This window comes from Podarcis melisellensis, assembly GCF_964234715.1.
Source record: "Podarcis melisellensis genome assembly, chromosome: 1".
NCBI lineage: Eukaryota > Metazoa > Chordata > Lepidosauria > Squamata > Lacertidae > Podarcis > Podarcis melisellensis.
Genome location: NC_138528.1, coordinates 102,247,506 through 102,270,063, shown reverse-complemented (window position 1 = coordinate 102,270,063; position 22,558 = coordinate 102,247,506). Strand labels below are relative to the sequence as shown.

The 22,558-nt window shown below is 41.7% G+C and overlaps 1 protein-coding gene across 50 annotated transcripts in view; it reads left to right on the top strand.

Annotated features, from left to right (window-relative positions):
• Positions 1-22,558, top strand: part of NEB (nebulin) — a 153,449-nt gene that overhangs the window by 36,074 nt on the left and 94,817 nt on the right. For all 50 annotated transcript variants that reach the window (XM_081927821.1, XM_081927807.1, XM_081927808.1 and 47 more), the window contains 26 exons: positions 14-325; positions 411-617; positions 1,752-1,856; positions 2,861-2,968; positions 3,105-3,416; positions 4,631-4,837; positions 5,832-5,936; positions 6,301-6,408; positions 7,299-7,610; positions 8,581-8,787; positions 10,039-10,143; positions 10,271-10,378; positions 11,291-11,602; positions 12,605-12,811; positions 13,312-13,416; positions 13,738-13,845; positions 14,266-14,577; positions 14,705-14,911; positions 15,254-15,358; positions 16,395-16,502; positions 17,932-18,243; positions 18,785-18,988; positions 20,282-20,386; positions 20,484-20,591; positions 21,014-21,325; positions 21,921-22,124. In XM_081927821.1, coding sequence (XP_081783947.1) covers positions 14-325; positions 411-617; positions 1,752-1,856; positions 2,861-2,968; positions 3,105-3,416; positions 4,631-4,837; positions 5,832-5,936; positions 6,301-6,408; positions 7,299-7,610; positions 8,581-8,787; positions 10,039-10,143; positions 10,271-10,378; positions 11,291-11,602; positions 12,605-12,811; positions 13,312-13,416; positions 13,738-13,845; positions 14,266-14,577; positions 14,705-14,911; positions 15,254-15,358; positions 16,395-16,502; positions 17,932-18,243; positions 18,785-18,988; positions 20,282-20,386; positions 20,484-20,591; positions 21,014-21,325; positions 21,921-22,124 — 4,905 coding nt within the window. The remainder of the gene's footprint in view (positions 1-13; positions 326-410; positions 618-1,751; positions 1,857-2,860; positions 2,969-3,104; positions 3,417-4,630; positions 4,838-5,831; positions 5,937-6,300; positions 6,409-7,298; positions 7,611-8,580; positions 8,788-10,038; positions 10,144-10,270; positions 10,379-11,290; positions 11,603-12,604; positions 12,812-13,311; positions 13,417-13,737; positions 13,846-14,265; positions 14,578-14,704; positions 14,912-15,253; positions 15,359-16,394; positions 16,503-17,931; positions 18,244-18,784; positions 18,989-20,281; positions 20,387-20,483; positions 20,592-21,013; positions 21,326-21,920; positions 22,125-22,558) is intronic.

Here is a 22,558-nt window from a genome sequence, read left to right as displayed (position 1 = left end):
TGTGTCCTGACAGTACCAGTACAAAAAGGACTATGAACTTGGCAAGGGTAAACTGGTTGGCTTCCAGAGTCTCCAAGATGACCCCAAGCTGGTCCATTATGTGAACGTTGCCAAGATGCAGTCGGACCGGGAGTACAAGAAAGCTTACGAAGAGAGCAAAACCAAATACAACACTCCGCTGGATATGGTCAACGTTGTCGCTGCCAAGAAAGCCCAGGACATTGCTAGCAACACAAATTACAAACACTTGGTGCACCATTACACATTGTTGCCTGATGATATGACCGTGGAACGGTCCAAAAACATGATGCAGATTCAGAGTGATGTAAGTGTGTCCCAAGAGGTTTTGTTTTGTTTTGTTACCTGTTCATGTGATTAACTGTTTTCTTTTCATTCTTTTCCCCACCCAGAATCTTTACAAGGCAGACTTTAACAGCTGGATGAAAGGTATTGGGTGGATCCCAATTGGTTCAATGGATGTAGAGAAAGTTAGAAAAGCGGGAGATGCTTTGAATGAGAAGAAGTACCGCCAGCACCCAGACACGCTCAAGTTCACCAGCATAGTAGACTCGCCTGTCATGGTCCAGGCTAAGCAGAACGCACTGCAACTCAGTGATGTGAGTAGCCCTAAGGGAAAGATGCAATTAACAATATCTAGGAAGAAATGGAACATTGTATGAGGTGCTCACACAAACACATTGTGGATAAATAATCCGCATTTGTTTGGGAGATACCTGATCCATCTTTTTTTTTTTTTGGAGATATATATTGACATAAAACCCTAAGCTGTAAAGACTCTAATGAGGGAGCTGCCCCGCCCTCAGATGTATGACAGAAGGCAGCAAAGTCAAGAGTTGATGCACTGCAGCTAAGGCGCTTTCTACCCTTAGCTCAGGGGTGGGAAAACCCAGGCCTGGGGACTATTATGTTTGGCCCCAAGGACTCTTCTCAAATCACACCCATTACCTAGGCCACATCCCCTCACTGGCCCTGCTTAATGCCCTGACTGGAATGTGCCATTGAACTGTGGTGATGTATCTTGTTTGCCTGGATGCAGAGATGGGGATGTAGAAACAACTGGTTTCTGTTAGCCTACTGTTTACAAAAGTAAGAGTCACTCCCAGTGCCCCACCCACTCTTGCCTCTGGCCCCGCCCACTCCTGGCATGTTTCTCCTGCCCCTGGTAGGTTTCCCATGAAGGGCAGTGCCAGATTTACGTATAAGCTAAACAAGCTATAGCTTAGGGCCCCACTCTCTTGCCCCCCCCAAAAAATTAGAGGGAAAAAACCCTGGATGTACATTTCCAAAATATAAGATTAAAAACAAATAAAAGAAAACCTACATACCTATATAGCATATATTCAACACAAAAAACAGCGACAATTTGTTGTTGACAAAGGACAGCTGGACCATATAAAGGACAGTTGGACATATAAAGGGCCCCATTACCTTCAGTAGCTTAAGGCCTCATCAAACATAATCCAGCCCTGCTGAAGGGCGTCTTGTTGCATGAGCAGAAGTCCATTCTGCAGGCAGATAGACACTTTTAGTTTCCAGCCTCTATTAAGGACAAAGTTTACTGCCTGATCCTATTACTGTTTATTTGGAAGCTGAGTTCTATGCTTTTTCAATGCAGCCCACAGTGTGTGTGGGCTTGCAGCCGAGGACATTTAGCCAGCTCATTGTATTCTATGGGACATTTTCCTTGAGAACAGAAGAGTTTATCATTATCCTGTTCTTTTTGTTTGCAGAGACTATACAAAACTTCCGGAGAAGAAATCAAGCACAAATACCACTTGCCTTCAGATGCCCCTCAGTTCATCCAGGCTAAATACAACGCAGCCAACATCAGTGATGTAAGTCACTTAAAAAAAAAAAAAAAGAGGTATCTTTCATTCATGCTTTTGGTAAACAAATGCAGATTTAGATGTTCAAAAATTCATTCTCTTATAATAGAAACCATGTGGCTATCATAATGTGGAGATAACATTTTGATTAAAGCTACTTCTAGCTGCGGGGGCCAGGTGGCGCTGTGGGTTAAAGCCTCAGCGCCTAGGACTTGCCAATCGAAAGGTCGGCGGTTCGAATCCCTGCGGCGGGGTGCGCTCCCGCTGCTCGGTCCCAGCGCCTGCCAACCTAGCAGTTCGAAAGCACCTCCGGGTGCAAGTAGATAAATAGGGACCGCTTACCAGCGGGAAGGTAAACAGCGTTTCCGTGTGCGGCTCTGGCTCGCCAGAGCAGCGATGTCACGCTGGCCACGTGACCCGGAAGTGTCTCCGGACAGCGCTGGCCCCTGGCCTCTTAAGTGAGATGGGCGCACAACCCCAGAGTCTGTCAAGACTGGCCCGTACGGGCAGGGGTACCTTTACCTTTACCTTACTTCTAGCTGCATGATGTAATAAGGGAAGGGGGTCAGACAGCGAATGTCATGTCAGCATGGGATATGCACCCATCACGATGAATGACTACAGTTTACAGTCGGTGGGATTGAACTAGCTGCCTTTGGCAGTTTTCCTGATAGGCTTTTGGGGTCCTGCTGTTTGACTTCTCAGGGTTCTGGAGTGCATGGAAGTCCTTGTGTACCTATGGACATCTTTCACATGTTCAGTTGAATGTTTAGATGTTACTGGGAGGGGACATGGCCAACAGGTTGTTTTAGCAGTGTTGAGGATAGGGCCAGAATGTACAGCCCCTCTCACCACCGCTGTCCACTGGTTTTAATGTAACTTATTCTCTAGTCATTCTTCATAGCCTAAAAGTTGAGATTTCTTGCTTTCTGTGATGATGGATTCTGAGTTATTGATCAATAGTTGCTTGAACTACTTGCTAAATATGTGAATATCATTTCCCCCCCTCCTAGAGCTATTATAAACATGGTTATCATGAACTGATAGCCAAAGGACACCACGTATTGGGTGATTCTATTCCAATTACTCTGGCCAAGGCGTCAAGAAACATTGCTAGTGATGTAAGTACCCACATCTGATCAGTCTTGTCTCACCTAGGGGATAGTTCTCTTATTACTTGTATAAAAATGGGTGCTTTGAGTCTGGATATCCACACACAACTTCTCTGTTTCTCTCTCTCTCCCGCTGGGACTCTAGTACAAATACAAAGAAGCCTATGAAAAAGCAAGAGGAAAACATGTTGGTTTCAGAAGCCTGCAAGATGACCCTAAGCTTGTCCATTCTATGCACGTGGCAAAGATGCAGTCTGAACGGGAGTATAAGAAAGACTATGAGAAGAGCAAGACTTGCTATCACACACCTGTGGAGATGGTCAGCATCCAAGCTGCCAAGCAGGCTCAGGATGTAGCCTCTAATACTCACTACAAACACCTGCTCCATCGTTATACCTACCTGCCAGATGCCATGAATGTTGAACTGACAAGGAACATGATGCAAATTCAGAGTGATGTAAGTATTACTTTTTAAAAAAATGTCACATTTCATTGCAGTATTTCGACATCTTGGTTGAATGATGTGATGGAGGGATTAAAGGGTTGGTTGCAGGTGTGAAGGGTTTGCTGGTAAGCGGTTTGAGTGGCAGTAAGCCTTAATCTTGGATGGAGGGGAGAAGGTAGCCTCTGCCTGCCCCTCTATGGGAAAGGGTATCCTGTTAAAACAGTGGTTCTCAACCTGTGGGTCCCCAGATGTTGTTGGACTACAACTCCCATCATCCTTGAGCTCTGGCCTTGCTAGCTAGGGGTAATGGGAGTTGTAGTTCAACAACATCTGGCAACCCACAGGTTGAGAAAGGCTGTGTTAAAGGGTTCCGTGAGGAGCTGCTTCTGTCTGGACACCCAGGCAGGGGCTAGGGCAGGCATAGGCAAACTCGGGCTTCCAGATGTTTTGGGACTACAACTCCCATCATCCCTAGCTAACAGGACCAGTGGTCAGGGATGATGGGAATTGTAGTTTCAAAACATCTGGAGGGCCGAGTTTGCCTATGCCTGGGCTAGGGCCATAGCACTCCCCAAACAGGGACCCCTGTAGGTCATAGGGCCCCCCAAGATTGGGTTGACCCTAGAATACACCCCCAGCAAATGGGCTGCAGTAAAATGGTATACCCAATGCCTAAGCCAAACCTTCACAAATCAATACAGTTGTGGCCTATTTGACCAATTCTTACCTTACACTTGTCCTGTCTAGTTATTTTACTATATCGGGGTGCGGGGGTCATGGGGCCTTGGCATGCAAGCACATGGACAAATAGAATGCAGAATTAGCTAATTAATGCAAGGACTTCAAGTTAATTGGGTGGCAAGGGGGTGGGGAGACTAAATTTTCTGGATACATTTTCCCCACTTTAGAACAAATAAAATAATGCTTTTTGATTAGTGAATGGATAGAATTTGGGTGGGAGAGGTGTTTTCAAATAAAATTTTAGAGAACTGGCATTGAAATTTTGCAGCATGTATAACAAGTAGCCTACACAGATGACACTTCGGGAGTGGCATAGTTGGTCTGTATATCAAACATTTTATTTGTCCTGGTAGATACAGATGTATTCCGTCAGATGCAATGTATTTATTCTAGAAAGAAATGAGACTGCTGTGTATTTCTGGTTCTTTTAAAATGTTATCCCCTCAATGTCTGTCTTTTGAATTGCTCCTTGTTTTTACCCTCAGAACATTTACAAGCAAGACTATAACAGCTGGTTCAAAGGAATTGGGTGGAGTCCTCTAGGTTCTCTGGAGGTAGAAAAAGTTAAAAAGGCTGGAGATGCATTAAATGAAAGGAAGTACCGTCAGCCCCCAGACAAACTCAAGTTCACAAGCTTAATGGATGCAATGCCAATGGTTTTGGCGCAACACAACACCAAACAGCGAAGTGATGTAAGTTCGTGCCACTGCAATATTTTAAGTCCCCATTGCCGCTATCAATGAATACAGTGGTACCTTGGTTCTCAAACACCTTGGTTCTCAAACGCCTTGGTTCTCAAAATCCGAAAACCTGGAAGTAAGTGTTCTGGTTTTCGAACGTCTTTTGGATGCCAAACGTCAGATGCGGTTGTCGGCTATTGTTTCCATGGCACCTGCACCGATCAGAAGCTGCACCTTGGTTTGCAAATGTTTCGGATGTCAAACGGACTTCTGGAACGGATTAAGTTTGGTGCTTTTGTTTTTGCTATTTATTTTGCGTTTTTGTTTTTGAGGCTTTTTCGGTTAATTTGTTTTTGTGACTGTGTGGAACCCAGTTCAGCTACTGATTGATTGATTGTGTGACTGCGGAAATGGATAAAAGCCCCCCCATCCAAACAATGAATATCATCAGTGCAGGGGGGGGAATTAAATTTTCAGTTTTATCATCTACGATACTGTCTTATTTATTTTATCGTACAGTACATTGATTATTGCTTTCATTTTATACATCAATGGTCTCGTTAGTTAGTAAAATTCATGTTAAATTGATGTTTTAGAGGTTGCTTTGAAAAGTCTGAAACGGATTAATTCAGTTTGCATTACTTTCTATGGGAAACCAAACGCTTTGGTTTTGGAACTGATTTCTGGAATGGATTAAGTTTGAGAACCAAGGTACCAATGTAGTGTTGCCGAGATAGAAAGTGTTCACACTAAATGTTCACCGTGGTTGCAAGTCAGTGCCTTAACTTCAAGACATTCCTGCCAAGGTTATCTTGTATTGCCCATTTGGCTAACCACAGCCTGCAGAGCCTTGGCCAGGGTTCTCTCTCACAAATTGCTGCAGAAGTGTGGATAACTGGATAAGAAGCTGAGAGAACTGAAACTGACATGTCCATTCATCCCAAATCTACAATGAGGTACGGTGTGCCAAGCCAATGAAATGATGCATGTGCTGTTTTCCTTTTAGATAACGTACAAGTTGGAGGGTGAGAAAGTTAAGCACAACTACCACTTGGATCCATATGTTCCTGAGTTTATTCAAGCAAAAGTCAATGCCTACAATATAAGCGATGTGAGTATTTGATAAGCAGAAATCAAACTGATCTTTCAGAAAGTGAATTATGTGTCTTAGTTTTATTAGCCTTACACATTTCTCCCTCCCCCTCCCTTTCTCTCTCTATATGTTAGTTGAACACTTGTGTCTTGGTAGCAGTAATAGTTGGGGATTCTGTTTTGGAGTGAAGCTGCCGACCCTTTTTTATTATATTGTTAAAAATGATATCATTGTGTTTGCTGTATACACATATCTTGTGGATCATCCTTAATAATGTCAGAAACCCACATGGATGTTTTTGCTCAGTATACTAGAATAATATTGCCCTTTGATTGTGCTGCTACGATTCTTCTTACTATGAATATTCATTCTTCTTTTTAAGCATTCTTACAAAGCGGACTATAAGAAGTTAATTGCCAAAGGGTATGATCTGAAGCCGGATGCCATTCCTATCATTGCTGCAAAAGCTTCACGAAACATTGCCAGTGACGTAAGTTGCATCTAGATAAAAATTCAGAACTGCCTTGAATATCTAAAGCTGCTTTTGACTGAGTCAGATTATTTGCCTGCCTAGCGAATGACTCCCTTTAGGATCCAATGCAAGGTATTCCCCACCTCTCTAGCCCTGCCACCTGAGATGTGTCAAAGATTTAACCTGGGGTCTTATGCATGCAATGCAGATGAACCACCTCAAAACTATGCCTTTGAACATTTAATGAAGTTAATTGGATATTATTTGTTCAGCAGAATCAAATTTTTCATTGTTTACCCTGTTATTCTCAGGAACGCATCTACATCAGTAGGGGGGAATTACTAATCAATTCATTATTCGATTGAGAAATTTTGAGCAGGAAGAGACAAGCTCCTTTTGGGGGTGGGGTGGGACAAGGAAGACCAGGGCACCATCCAGGTTCTGCTTATAATTTTTTCTTGGACATTGGCCATCTATGGTGACTAATTGTGATGATTCCTCAGAGAACACTGGGCCTTTTTCTGGGAAATCTGGGAGATTGGGCAGCATTTCTCTTTCAAAATAAAAGCACTAGGACTATAGTTATCTGCCACCTCCAATACCTCCAGAGAGAAAGAGGGTAGGAGGCTTGGAGGGAAGGGAAGGGAAGGGAAAGCAGGACACGAGGGGACCAAGAAAGTGGAAAATATAGTGTTCTGGACTTAGGTCAAAATAATTAAATATTCACAAATTTAAAATTACTTTTAAAATGTTGGAAAGGGTGTGATAGCCAGAAAGTAACAGTAAGGGTGGAGACAACAATAGAATAACAAATATCTACTGTTGTTCTACTGGTTCCCCCCCCCCCAGTGTGCAGAATGAGTGTTTGCCTGTTTGATTTTTGTTCCTTTGACTTGATTTTCCCCTAGTACAAGTACAAGGAATCATATGAGAAAGATAAAGGAAAGCAAGTTGGCTTCCGCAGCCTGCAAGACGATCCTAAATTGGTCCATTATATGAATGTGGCCAAACTTCAATCGGAACGTGAATATAAGAAGGACTACGAAAGCAGCAAGACCAAGTATAACTTGCCCATGGACATGTTCAGTGTGATAGCTGCTAAAAAGGCCCAGGAAGTGATCACCGACACAAACTATAGAACATCTCTGCATAATTATACCCTTTTGCCCGATAACATCAGTGTGGAACGGTCAAGAAATATGATGCAGATTCAGAGTGATGTATGTATTTTGAAGATGTAGTTGTTGGTTGTCTTGATATCTTAATTAATTTATATACCACTTCATTGCCAAGATGGGTTTCTAAGTGGTTTACAAGTATAAACACCAATTATACCAATTAAAATATAGACATTCATAATTAAAATATACAGTAAAAACATAAGCCATAAAATATTCCCATTAAATCATTAACATATGAGCCACCATAATTGAAATATGTAATAAAGCAATCCCACGGTGATAACAAGGTTGTGGAGGTTGTTAGCAGCTTGGGAAGTCTCAAGGTAGGATGCTCTGCTAGGCTTTTGTCCTGTTGCATCTGTTCTGAGTTTTCCCCCGGGTTCAGATAAGGCAGATTAACCTAACCTTGGGATCAGGTATCCCTTCCTTTCATCACACTTTTAGAAATAATATTTCCCACACAAGCCAAAGTTAACCTGTTGGAATTAATGGACTTCAATAAAAGGTGGAGCAGGAGAGATGGGCTCACATCCCATTCCTTTGAGGTGGATGGAGGGAGTGGTGCATGAGCAGCAGTGGGTGTGGATCCAAGGACCAAAACGGAAAGGCCAAAGTCAAAAGTGGGTGGAGGAAATCCAGTCTTTTCTCTCTCCCCTCCCTTCTGTCACACACAGACCCTTATTCAGACACAGCTATCCAGACACAAACCTCACTCAAACACATCTTATCCGCACACACATGATCAAATGGGCCAACCTGAGTAAAATATGGGAGGGGGGGCTCAGGTAAGCCCCACCCCACATGATTGATCACAATGCACACTATTTGAATAGCAATGCCCATCAACTTTGGGGAGGGCAGGCCCCCTCAGCCCCTAGCAGTTTGCTCCTATGGACACAACCATCTTCCAATCCGGTTTAAGCCCACAATCATTGCTTTGGGGTATTGTGAAGGTTGAAACAGATCTTTTCCACATCAAATTATTCTCCATTTTTTCCTTCCTTTAAAGAATCTTTACAAAGCAGATTTCAATAGCTGGCTGAGAGGAGTAGGCTGGGTGCCGATCCAGTCTCTGGAAGTGGAGAAGGCAAAGAAGGCCTCCGAAATCATTAGCGAAAAGAAATACCGTCAGCACCCAGACAAGCTGAAATACACTATTGACATGACTGCTATGGAGCAAGTGCTGGCGAAACAAAATGCTGTTACGATGAACAAGGTAAAGGAAAGAAAAACCTCAGAGGGATATGGCTCATTTTTGAAATATAAACTTTATGTCTCAAGAGTTTAGAGTCAAAGTTAACAGGTGTGATTTCTCAGTGTTGTGCACCAATGGATACTAGCACTTACTAGAAGTACTACTAACCCTGAGTCATTTGTGTAGAAGTGATTTATTTTGGTGTACCTGATGAAGTTGCTGGACAGTAGATTGACCCAAAGAAAATACTACTAACTTCGCACAATGCATATTCAAAAAATAATTAAATGCAATTACATTTAAATGTATTGATTTATTATATACAATTGAAGTATAATAGAATATGGTTAAAGTAAAATAAATATGTACTCTGGCTGCTGGGAGAAACGCTGGTAATCAGCAGCCAGTTGCCTGATGGTTTCACAATACAGTGGTACCTTGGTTTAAGAACAGCTTAGTTTATGAACAACTTGGATTAAGAACACTGCAAACCCGGAAGTAGATGTTTTGGTTTGTGAACTTTGCCTTGGAAGCAGAACATGTTCCGCTTCCTGTTGCGTGTGTTCCATTTGTAAATTGAGTCCCCTGCTTCTATGGGAAAGCGCGCCTTGGTTTAAAAATGCTTTGGTTTAAGAATGGACTTCCAGAACGAATTATGTTCATAAACCAAGATACCACAGTAGTGAAATCTGCCACATGGACAAAAAAGAATCATTGCAGACCAGTGTCTTCATGGATGTGGACAGCAGGGATTAGAAGTGCATGAGGCTTCATTCCTACATTCAGTTGCCTGGGAATAAGTTCCATTGAACTCAGTAGGTCTCATTTTTTAGTAGACCTGCCTGCGATTGTTCTGAGAGATTCACACCAACCCCCCTTCTCACTTGTCTTGTGCCATGGTGCGTAAACACAGAGTAAAATCAGACAATTATGCTTGCCTTTGTGAAGGTTTAGGAGCACAAGAAAACTGCATTGTTAAAAACTTAAGTGGAGTACATTATTGAGTTTTGTAAGAAAATTTAACCTAATGTGGTAAACCCAAAGACCGGGTTTTGATTTGCAGAGTCATCTCTGCAAGGTGGTGATTCCCTCTGATCTGTAACTTCTTCTGGAGGCTAGGATCTCTATTTATTTCAGAGGGGCTTGTGTAAAAAATTCAGTGTGCATTAATGGCCGAGCATGTGTAAGCCAAATCAACCGATAATTTGCAACCTGCAAAAGTAAAAACAGAAAGCCACATCTTTAAGTCTACTCTTTTTTTATGAACTGCAGAGACTGTACAATGAAAAATGGAACAAAGAGAAGGCAGAAATTCACGTGATGCCCGACACACCAGAGATAATCTTGTCCAAGTTCAACCAAGTCACCATGAGCGATGTAAGATTTCAAATGACAAAGAGTATTCTACCTCCCATTCTGTCTACCTAATATATGAGAAGTGTGTTTTGTTTTTAATTTACAACCTCCCCTTTACCAATCTTCCCTTCTTCCTTTTTTTGAAAAGAAACTATACAGGGCTGGCTGGGAAGAAGACAAAAAGAAAGGCTATGATTTGAGGCCAGATGCTATCTCAATAAAAGCAGCCAAAGCTTCAAGAGATATTGCAAGTGATGTAAGTTTCATTTTTCCATTGCGTTCATGAGAAAAGACTGATTTATCCCGAGACTTACCATTCTCAATTAGCCCTTCCTCCCATGTTTGGATACCTCATGTTCTCTGAGTCCACCTGGGCAAATCTGAGAAATGGTTCTTATTATACTATTGCTTTCATAAGCTTTGTTTGGAGCCCATGGCTTTTGAAAATCACCTACTCAAAGACGATCCTGCAAGAATATGTTTCTTTGTGCCCATTGCATTTACCTCTAGCACGGATGTACATCAATGAAGAAAAGATAGAGATAATTTACTGGGGATTAATGATGGCCCTACTCTAGAGCAATCCCTACCCTAAATTATGGCCACAATTGTGCATGCAAAATAAGGTTTACTGATTTTAAAGAGCTTAAGGGTACTTTATTAGATTGTGGTTGAAGTATATACAAGTCCTTTGGGTTGATGGTTTCACTTATTATTAAATGGGCAAGGGGATAAATAAAAGTTTTTGAATATAGCACTTTGGGAGGAATTCAATGTTGTGCTAACGTAATGTGCTATCAGGGAAATTTTGCCAGAGGGAATGACTCTCCTGCATGCTGTTCTGGGGGTTCTTTCAGAACGCATTTCAGAGTTTGCTGGGGGAAGGAAAGCCCTGTTGCACAAGCAGAGAAGGTCTTTGCACAGTGCTTCCACTAACAAGATCTATCCCACTGTTTGCTGTTTGGGGATCCTTATGCATAATAATGGTTCCCAAAGCCTTTTTATTTTGAAAATTTTATAGTTGTTTTTTTATATATATATATATATATATAAAAACTCATAAACTTATTTGAAATGTAAAATGGTTGTTTTGCCATGTTCAGTAAGGTGGTAGTCTTAAAGGAGTTTCTTTCTCCCCCTGCCCCTCACCCCACCTTTCTACTTACAGTACAAATACAAACTAGCCTTTGAGCAAGCCAAAGGGAAACACATTGGATTCCGTAGTCTGGAAGACGACCCTAAACTGGTGCACTTCATGCAAGTTGCTAAGATGCAGTCGGAGCGTGAATACAAGAAGGACTATGAGAAGTCAAAGACCCGCTTCCACACCCCAGTTGACATGTTCAGTGTTGTGGCAGCCAAGAAAGCACAGGAAGTGGCAACGGATACAAACTACAGGAATATTATCCACACGTATAATGTTTTGCCTGATTCTATGAACCTGGAACTGGCCAAAAACATGATGCAGATTCAGAGTAATGTAAGTAAAAGACTTTGAAAAACCACTGAATTATAGATTTAGACTATTTAACCCTCCAAATCCATATGTCCAAGCTTTCCTGACTCCCCCTCCCCTCACAAATGCAAACAAGCCCCACTGCAGCCAATTACAACCAACCACACCCTGCCCCCAATACCTCTCACTACCAAGGAAATGTAATAAACGAATAGAAAGAGAACCTACCCAGTTGACTCTGACACAAAACCCAACAGTGTGCACTGTACAAACGAATATAAGCCTCACTACTCCCCCCTCCTCTCCCCCCCTTCTTCCCCAACCTTATACTATACTCAGCACTAATGTCTCACAACAATAGTTCCAGTTACAGATAGGTAGCCGTGTTGGTCTGCCATCGTCAAAACAAAAAAATTCCTTCCAGTAGCACCTTAAAGACCAACTAAGTTAGTTCTTGGTATGAGCTTTCGTGTGCATGCACACTTCTTCAGATACCTGAAGATATCTGAAGAAGTGTGCATGCACACGAAAGCTCATACCAAGAACTAACTTAGTTGGTCTTTAAGGTGCTACTGGAAGGAATTTTTTTGTCTCACAACAAATGTACCTGATTTGTCAGAAAGACTGTACAACCTGAAGAAAGAGACAAGTTATGTACTTTTGTAAACCATATATGCAAATGTTTGCAAAATGTTTATGTGTTTCAATAAATGTGCATAGTCTTAGACTGAAGAAGACTGTGTAAAGAATTTTGTGGTGATAATTTTAAAAGCAACAATACAGCACAATATTAGTATGCATTTTTAAGTTTTGAAATGCTTACAAAGAAGCAGGCTAAATATGAAGTTGCTATCCTGAAAAGGTAGAGCTTAACTGATTAGTACAAGTAAACCACGGCACAATGCATTGGATTTCTTTTCTGCTGTGCAAGTGCGTGCAATTTTTGCAAGTAAACACGGCTGCATTAAAAATAAACTGGCAGTTTAACTAACATTTATCACCTGTTTAATTTCATTTTGTCTCCAGAACCAGTACAAAGCGGACTACGATGAGTTCATGAAGGGGGTTGGGTGGGTTCCATTGGGATCTTTAGAAGCCGAGAAGAACAAGAAAGCCATGGAGATTGTCAGTGAGAAGAAATACAGGCAGCATCCAGACAAACTCAAGTATTCTATCAAGATGGATTCTATGCCCATGGTCCTGGCTACACAAAACGCAAAGACCATGGACGGGGTAAGCAAATAAGCCTAGCATAGGAAAGCTGCTGCCGAGCAGAAACTTCTCCTGCGATTTCACAAACAAATTAACCCCACTGACTGCATTTGTTAATATAAAGTAGGCCTGCATTTTTTTAAATTAAGAATTGGTTAGCTAATAGATTTTTAAAACTTGAAATCTAAAAAGGTGTGCCCAGTTATTCAGATAGCAGGGTTGTTTATATATATACGGTATATATAGGATCCTAACCAAGGGTGATATTTTGCTAACTCAAGTGAAATCAATGGATTTAAGTAACTTAAATCCACTGATTTAATGGGCCTGCTCTGAGTATGATTAATATTGGATATCCCTTTGTTAGTTGCACAAGGCCCATTAATCTTAGACATTCGAGTAGCAGCTTTTTCAAATGTGTAGCAAAGCAAAAGGGTCTAATGCATCTCCTCTTAGAGGAAAATAAACAATTGTAAGTGATTTTTAGAGATGGTGATATAAGTTTTGCGTTGCCTTTTCAGCACCTTTACAAAAAGGACTGGGAAGCAGACAAGATCAAGATTAACATCACTCCAGATATCCCTGAGCTTGTTTTGGCAAAAGTCAATGCATTCAACATCAGCAATGTAAGTATGAGGGCTAGGTAGATAGTTGGGGTTGTATTCGGCTTTCATGTAGTGCTAAAGATAAAGAACTGCTAATGAGCTAGCATAAAGAGCTATTACCTACGGGGTATAGTCCTGCATTATGATTCCCCATTGACACAGTTTATTAGAGTATTTATAGTCCACCTTTAATTTCATTTTTCCAAACAACTTTTTTTAAAAAAGTAAATGAAAGCCCGAAAAAAGTCAAGAAAGCTTTACCTAGCAGTTGGAAGGAATGTTCTCTCCATACAAAAGCATTCACTACAAAGCCTTTATTCTTTTGTTTCTTTGAATACACAGAAAATGTACAGACTTTCCATGGAAGAAGATAAGAAGAAGGGATATGATCTGAGGGCTGATGCAATCCCCATTAAAGCTGCTAAGGCTTCCCGAGACATTGCCAGTGATGTAAGTTTTTAAGGCCAAAATATTTTAAATTACTCTAAAAGCTGAAGTTCATACGTTGCATCAGATCCAAAGGTTTTGTGAGCAGAAAAAGTGTTCCCACTGCCCCAATGGGTCTGGAGTCCCGCTTTTCCTATGCCACTGAAAATCTGCTCTAGAAGGTTGGGGTCCTCTCCAGAACAACAGGGGAGGTGGTGCTGGGGAATACAGGGTGGGAAGCTGATACAAAGACAGCCTTATCTGGGACAAAATGGAGCGACACCTTTGGATCTGACCCACTGTCATATTTTATTAGTTTTTATATTCAACCTCATGTACACTTTTAATTTAATTTATCACAGACGAAGAAATGTTCCATTTCTAACCTACCTGAGATTAAATTTTACTTCCTTGCTTATGTTCTGTTTGTCTTCTTCTGTGCAGTACAAATACAAACTGGGATATGAAATGGATAAGGGCAAACTTGTTGGCTTCCGCAGCCTCCAAGATGACCCAAAGCTTGTTCATTACATGCAAGTAGCTAAGATGCAGTCGGATCGTGAGTACAAGAAAGCCTACGAAACCAGCAAGACCAAGTACAGCACCCCGGCCGATACTTTCAGCGTCATGGCTGCCAAGGAAGCTCAAGCAAATATCACCAACACCAACTACAAAAGGCTCATCCACAAATACATCCTCCTGCCAGATGCCATTAATGTAGAACTGGCAAGAAACATGAACCGGATTCAAAGCAATGTAAGACCTTGCATTCTCTTTTCACTACCAGTCAGTGGCTATATTTCTCGTGCGTTTGCAGATGGTTTATGTTGCTGCAACTATAGCTGCTCAACTTTGGCTGTGTGTTATCCTCTTCCACCTGCAGCATGAATACAAACAAGATTACAACGAATGGTACAAAGGACTTGGTTGGAGTCCTGCTGGGTCACTGGATATTGAAAAGAGTAAGAAAGCCACTGAAATTGCAAGTGATTCGAAGTACCGCCAGCATCCAAGCCTTTTCCCATTTAAGAAGCTGATGGACTCAATGGACATGGAACTTGCGAAACACAATGCTGGTGTTATGAATAAGGTGACTGTCGTTAGCCAGTGTGAAAAGAATCTGTCTTGTTTGGACCAATTGGGTACATCTAGAATTTTGAGAGGGTGCTGTGAGTGCCAGTCACAAAATGGCTGCTGTAGGGCCATGGCATAACAAAATGGCTGCCCTGGTGTTTTGCATAATACAAAATGGCCACTGCTGAGTGTATGGCATAAAACAAAATGGCTTCTGTGTGGTGTGATATCATACCAAATGGCTGCTATATCTAAAAGTGTAAAAAAAAGATAAACAACTTTAAAATTAATATGGCAACATTACTGCACGTATAAATGCAAATTGCATTGATTTATCTTGTTTTATTTTTCCTAATAGCATTCATATATAGATGCGTGGGAGAAGGATAAGACGAAGATTCACGTGATGCCAGACACACCCGACATTATGCAAGCCAAAGCAAACAAGTACAATTACAGCCAGGTATAGAAATATGTAACGATGTGTTGTGTTGGTTAATATACTATTCATATGCACATTCTCTGGCTCAGATATATTTTGTAGGAATGCCTTTGTTTTCTTTAGTTGTTGGAAGGTCATTTCCAATTGTATTTGACATTCACCTGAAGTGAAATCTGAAGCAAGTGCTTCGTGTCAGAACAAACAAGAGGAGTTTTGGGGCAGGATTAGATCTGTGATCACACTAGTGAAATTTCCCAGGGCTTTCTGCACGTCTCTCTATTGTCATCACATTTTATCTAAAGCAGCATTTTAAGGAAATTTCAGAACCTTCCCGCCACCTTTTGAATGAACAACAGGGAAAGCCAAGAGTTGGGAAAACACTAACAGAATTTCTCAGGGGTCTCTGAACATATCTAGATCGTCACCAGATTTCACCTCAAATGAAATCTGAAGCAAATTTTAGGATTTCTCCTTGGGCAATACTACAATGAGTTGAAACAGGTGGTGAGATGCCCTTTTAAAAAAAATGCCTCATCTTGTGAAAAGCACCTCCTGTTTCAGCAATAGCCTTTGGAAAAAGAAAAAGCCAGGGCTGCAAAAATTAGGGCAGCAAGGTTTACCCATTTTTGGCATTGTGACATCTCCCTAGCTTCATGATCCGTGCTTGGCAGGATCGGATAGCCAGCAAGACTCCTTTTTGTGGGATTGAGGGATTGGGGGGGGGTGCCCAAGCACCTGCCAGCTGAGGCAATAAAGAATGGGAGTGAGCCACTGTAAAAAAGGCTTAGAAGCATCTTTTGAAGAGTATTTCAAGGGGCTCAATCATTCACCTTTTTCCCCCCAACAAAAAATGTTCGCTCATGAAATTTAACTCCGCCCTAGCTATAACAGGGCAGGAGTTTTGAGGGAAGCTAAGAGATATTTGGTGTCTTTGTGCAATTTCTTAAATGCTCTACACTCAAATATTCCAAAAATATATTCTGATATATAACTCCAGTGGAAGAAATGCCTGTTATGTACTGAACTTTTTTTTTGCTCTTCTTGCTTTCCATATTAGAAACTGTACAAACTTGGATGGGAAGAATTGTTGAAGAAAGGTTATGACCTCACCGCTGAAGCAATCTCAGTGAAATCTGCAAAAGCATCAAGGGACATCGCTAGTGATGTAAGTAGTATTGTAGTACACCTTTGATGCATTCAGTCACGTTCTCTAGGACTCAGTCAGGTAATTGGTTTTCAGGGCTAGAGCTTGTTGCATTCCATCGAACTTCACCCTCGCCTCACTCTTCCAGGTACCCTGCCAACAAAGTGCATGCGGAGTAATTTTTCCCTCACCTTTGAGGTGCCGTGGTGTGTATACCAGCACAGACCAGCCAAAGCACCTATGGTTCCCTTGTAGAATAATAGATGTCCTACTGTATGATTTTTTTCAATGTCCCCTATGAAGAAAAAGTCTTATCATTGCATCTCATGTAGTTATCAAGCAATTTTGAATTGAGGCAGGCTATTGGTGGTGGAATCTAGTTTTCACTGTTAATGGAAAAATCCGAGGGCTCCCTTGGACAAAAACAAAGACACCAACCAGGATTACTTGGAGCAAAACAGCAGCCTGTAGGCTTGGCCTTTATTGATCTGTTGCAACAGGGTGCTCCCCTCACTTGCAGGAGAGAGGAAGGACCCAGAAAAATGGTGTGCAAGGCCTTATAAAGACTTTTGAAATTGCCACCCTGTAGATCAAGACCACCCCCAGAAACATCATACATTCATCACAGAAGGGGTGTAACCTAAGATCACCCCTCAGATACATCACACCTTCATCACAGAAAGCAGGGGTTGAGGGAGGAGTTGTGGTGGTAACCTGAGTGTCCTGTCACCTGGCTGGTTCCCCCTTTCCCCCTCCCCATGAGTACTTTCCAGGTGACAGAGGGGAGTTTGCAGTTTCCTGCCCCCAGAGGGAAAAGCTGATTATTGTCCTTTGTTCCAGTCCATGCTGAATCCACTCCCATATGCAACTTCTTTGTGATCTTGATGGTCTTCTGTCTAGGACCATCAGGGTTGGCATAGCAACTGGGCAGGGCTCCTGTGTATGTGCTGGTATGCTCAAGGGATTATGGCTGCCCTGTATCAAACCTTCCCCATTTTGTAGTCCTTCCTTCATGAAGTAAAATAAAAGTGGAACAGTGCAAATCCGATGTATGGTTGATTTTCTATGAATTTATAGAGAAAGCGTAGCGTATGTAGTGTGTGAGTGTGTGTGAAGTTTGTACAAACTGAATGATTGGGGGGGGGGGGGTTCCTGCGACATCACCAAAACATGCCAGACCGGGAATGTAGTGCTGCCACTGTGCTGATTTTTTTTCGCCTGTTTCTAGAGCAGCATCATGGCATGTCTACTTACAAGTAGGACCCACTGAGTTCAAGGGGGGCTTGCTCCCAAGTGAATGAGCAACCTGTTTTGCTTGTGAATCAGCAGCAATCACGAAAGGCCACATTTGCAAACAGTTCTGACATGGCGCCTCCATTGGGATAGATCTGCTAACGATTCCAGATTTTGTCATTCCTGTCTTTGCAACAAACTTTGTTTGTGATTTCAGTACAAGTACAAAGAAGGTTACCGCAAGCAACAGGGGCATCACATTGGAGCACGCAGCATACAGGACGACCCCAAACTTGTGCATTCTATGAATGTAGCCAAGATACAGAGTGAGAGGGAATACAAGAAAGACTTTGAGAAATGGAAGACCAAGTATATCAGCCCTGTGGATATGCTGGAGGTCTTGCACGCTAAGAATTGTCAGAAACTGGTCAGTGATATCGATTACCGTCATTTTCTGCACCAATGGACATGTCTCCCGGACCAAAATGATGTCATCCATGCTAAGAAAGTATATGAATTACAAAGCGATGTAAGTTGTATTTATAAACCATATCTTGCTATGGGGGATCAGAAATGATATTTGTTTGTGAAGGCAGATTTCAAGTCTCCTTCAGTCTCTTACCTACCCTAATGCTGGTAGGTCCCTGCTTACATCCTTCATTCTCACTGACTTCTTATTGCTCTTGTTCATCCTCGTTTTTGCTATTTCTGGAGTGTGTTCCCAATCTTTTCTGATACCCAGTTTGTTTAATCTCTTAATTCGTTTTTGTCAAACTTCTTTTCTGAGATTTAAGGTGCCTTAAAAACAATGTTTCTCTTGTCTCCCCTCCTGCGCTAGTCTTCTCACTATGTATATTTTTGGCCAAACATACCGGTACTTGGTCTTCAAACTTTGCAAACCTTTGTATACTTTATTTAAATAACAATCAAGCCAAATGATAGACATACCTAAGGCAAGGACCCATAATCAACATATGACGGAGGAATAGGAATAGGACCAAAAGTTAAAATCCTCTTCAGTGGTATTTGCAATACCAAATGGATCTCATATATGTTTTCTTCCTTGCTAGAATGCATACAAAACAGATCTTGAGTGGCTGAAAGGCATTGGATGGAACTCATACGGATCTCTAGAATCGGAAAAGAACAAGAAGGCTTCTGAGATTCTGAGTGAAAAGAAATATCGCCAGCCTCCAGACACCGTTAAATTCACAAGTATCCCTGATTCAATGGAGGTGGTTTTGGCAAAGGAAAATGCCAAGCATAGGAGCGATGTAAGTGTTCTCAGCACAAGTGTCTGCTGCTCTCGAGGAGCAGGTGTCAGCAGCAGGAATAATGGCTGTGAATGTTAGTGGGGAGGAGTGAGTGAGTCATGCCCTATAGCATAGTTAACTGCTTTACAGCACATCCAATACATGTTTACTCAGACGTAAGTCCCCACTGTATTTAACAGGGCTCTCTAGGGAGCATGTTCAGGACTGCAGCCTTAATTAGTTCAAGAGTACCTTCCTTTTTTGCTTGGAGTTTGCTTCAGGTGAACATGCATAGGATTCTGTAGCAATTTTGATAAGTGCATTTTTATTTTTGTTTTCAGTTTGATGAATCTGGTATAAAAAGGGAAATTCAGTTTCTGGGCCTAGGAATTTATTTAGGAAAATTACCGTATTTTTGCTCTATAAGATGCATCAGACGATAAGATGCACCTAGTTTTTGGAGGAGGAAAACAAGAAAAAAAATATTCTGAATTCCAGAAGCCAGAACAGCAAGAGGTATCTGGCTTCTGGGATAGCCTCTTGCTGTTCCAGTGTGGTTTAGTGGTTAAGAGCGGTAGTCTTGCAATCTGGGGAACTGGGTTCACATCTCTGCTCCTCCACATGCAGCTGCTGGGTGACCTTGGGCCAGTCACACTTCTCTGAAGTCTCTCAGCCCCACTCACCTCACAGAGTGTTTGTTGTGGGGGAGGAGGGGAAAGGAGAATGTTAGTCGCTTTGAGACTCCTTAGGGTAATGATAAAGCGGGATATCAAATCCAAACTCTTCTTCTTCTTCTGTTCTGGCTTCTGGGAAAGCCGCCGAAACCTCTCCCGGGCAGCGGGATGAAGGCTCCCCCTGCCCGGAAGAGGCTGTCCTCTGTCCCTTCCCCCACCTCCCGCAAAAGCCAGCCAAGAGCTGTGCACTCTTTAAAGGGAGTGCGGCTCTTGTGGGCTTTTCTATGAGGTGAGAGAAGGACAGCCTGTCAGCTCCCTTTAAAGAGTGTGTGGAGCGTGTTTGCGGCTCTTGGGGGCCTTTCCCCAAGGAGGGAGAAGGGACTGATGGGCCGCTAGGCACGGCTCTTTAAAGAGTGTGCGGCTCTTGGGGGCTTTTCCCAACGTGTGGGGGGGTTTGCACAATGTGCCACAGAACGCCTTCCCCTTGGGCAACAGCCTGCCCAACATTTCACATTGGTTTGATGTACTTTTGTACTGTGCTGAAGTTGATATTTATTCTTACTGGCACATTATTATTATTATTATTATTATTATTATTATTATTATTATTATTAATTCACTCTCTTTCTATTCTTTCTAGAAACTTTATAGAGAAGCATGGGATAAGGACAAGACTCAGATCCACATCATGCCTGACACTCCTGAAATTATCCTGTCCAGAGCCAACTTAATTAACACGAGCGATGTAAGTTTGATGCTGGATAGCCCAGGAGGGTGTTTGAGCGGTCTGTTTTCTTACTGGGCTTCCACAGCGATTAACTTTCTGATGGTTCTCTCATTAGAAACTCTACAAGTTAGGATTTGAAGAATTGATAAGGAAAGGCTATGACCTTCCGCTCGATGCCATACCAATCAAGGCTGCGAAAGCATCTCGAGATATTGCCAGTGAAGTAAGTATTTCATTCTGCAGGTTAACAGCAAAATGGCAATGCTGCTTAATAAATCTTTGATCCGGCACATTGTTAACATTGTGAACTTTCTAAGGGATGTGTGTGCATATGTATATACATTTAGTTACACATAAGTGCACACACTGATTTTCTTTTTAATTTTTTTATATTTATCAACTTAACCTTAAGGGGGGGAAATTGTTTCTAGGTTTCCCAGAAATAAATGCGGTGCTTCATATAATCATTATAATAGCTGAAATGAATGAGTTGTGAGCTGAAATGTCTGATTATATAAGTTAGGATGTCCTGAGAAATCAAGTTTTGGAGGGATGATTATTAGATAAGGCCTTTATAAATAGGCGAGCACCTCTTAAAGTAATTAGAATGAGAAGTTAGTGAAAATAATTTTCTCTTTCCCACAGTACAAGTACAAAGATGGATATCGCAAGCAGCTTGGCCACCATGTTGGAGCACGCAGCATACAGGATGACCCAAAACTTGTGCATTCTATGAATGTAGCCAAGATGCAGAGCGAAAGAGAATATAAGAAAGACTTTGAAAAATCGAAGACCAGGTATACCAGCCCTGTGGATATGCTTGGAGTCTTACTGGCAAAGAATTGCCAGAAGCTGGTCAGCGATGTTGATTACCGTCATTATCTGCACCAGTGGACATGCCTGCCAGATCAGAATGATGTTGTGCATGCCAGGAAAACATATGAACTTCAGAGTGATGTAAGTATCTTATTTTTTCTTAAAGGCTTTTAAGCATGAGACTATCCCAAGGTTGGTGGATTTTATTCACAATTCCTTATGGGGGAAAAGCCTGTCTCTAAAGAGCAAATAATGATAATTGTGCCTGGATCTTAGAACAAAAAGGTGAGACCAGACTGATGGGTCAAATGAGGGAACATATTATTCATGTCAGAAGAGTGGGAAGCTAACTTCAGCCTTGAGGGACCTGTCTGTTCCAAGGGGCATGCCAAGTCACAGCCCAAAGCTCACCCAAGTCACAGCCCAAAGCTCACCTAATGGTGAGCAAGAAAGTGGTCCTAACTCATCCCCTTCAGAATTGGTAGTAGATGGTTCTATTGGGCTGCCCTGCTCATCAGCCTAACAGCTGCATTCTATTTAGATAGCATGCATACTATATATTAAAAGAGTAAAAAAAAGTTGTTTCTTTTGTTTAATCTGTGCTGACACAAGTTGACAGTGTAACAATAGTCTCTTTAGTTGATGTGGATTATAATTTGTGAAGGCAAAAATCCTCAATTGTAATGGAAGATTTTAATGGAACTATTGTCCTCCCTGCTTGTTTCTTTTCAAACAGAATATGTATAAAGCAGATCTTGAATGGCTAAAGGGCATTGGCTGGACTCCAAGTGGTTCCTTGGAAGCTGAGAAGAATAAGAGAGCCTCTCAGATCTTGAGTGACTACCTCTACAGACAGCATCCCGACAAATTCAAATTCACAAGTCCCATTGATTCTATGCCTATGGCTTTGGCAAAGCATAATTCTGAAGTTATGGACCATGTGAGTTTCATTCATGCCCCTTCCTTAAAACTCATATGAGCAAATATATAAAGAAATCTGGCTGGTTTAGCAATGCTATGGCTGGGAATATGCAGGCTCTGATCACTTTGAGAATTTGCCTAGTGATTTTATCATTATAACTATTTTTCTCTATGTTATCTGACCCTAATTAATTAATTAAGAGTTTCATTTTTGTGCTAAGGAGGCACATTCCATTCATTCTTATTTTCATACCCGGTAGCAACCATTTTGTAGCAAAGTATTGGTTTTCATACATGTTGGATTAGGGCCATTTCCAGAAAGTAGTTATGGGGAGGGCATTGTTTGACAACATGAGTGTTCCCCCCATATGTTATTTAATATCTATCTGAAATCTTCAGACCTGTCACCAGGAGATTTGAAGTGAAATACCACTAATATGTGGAATGTACCCA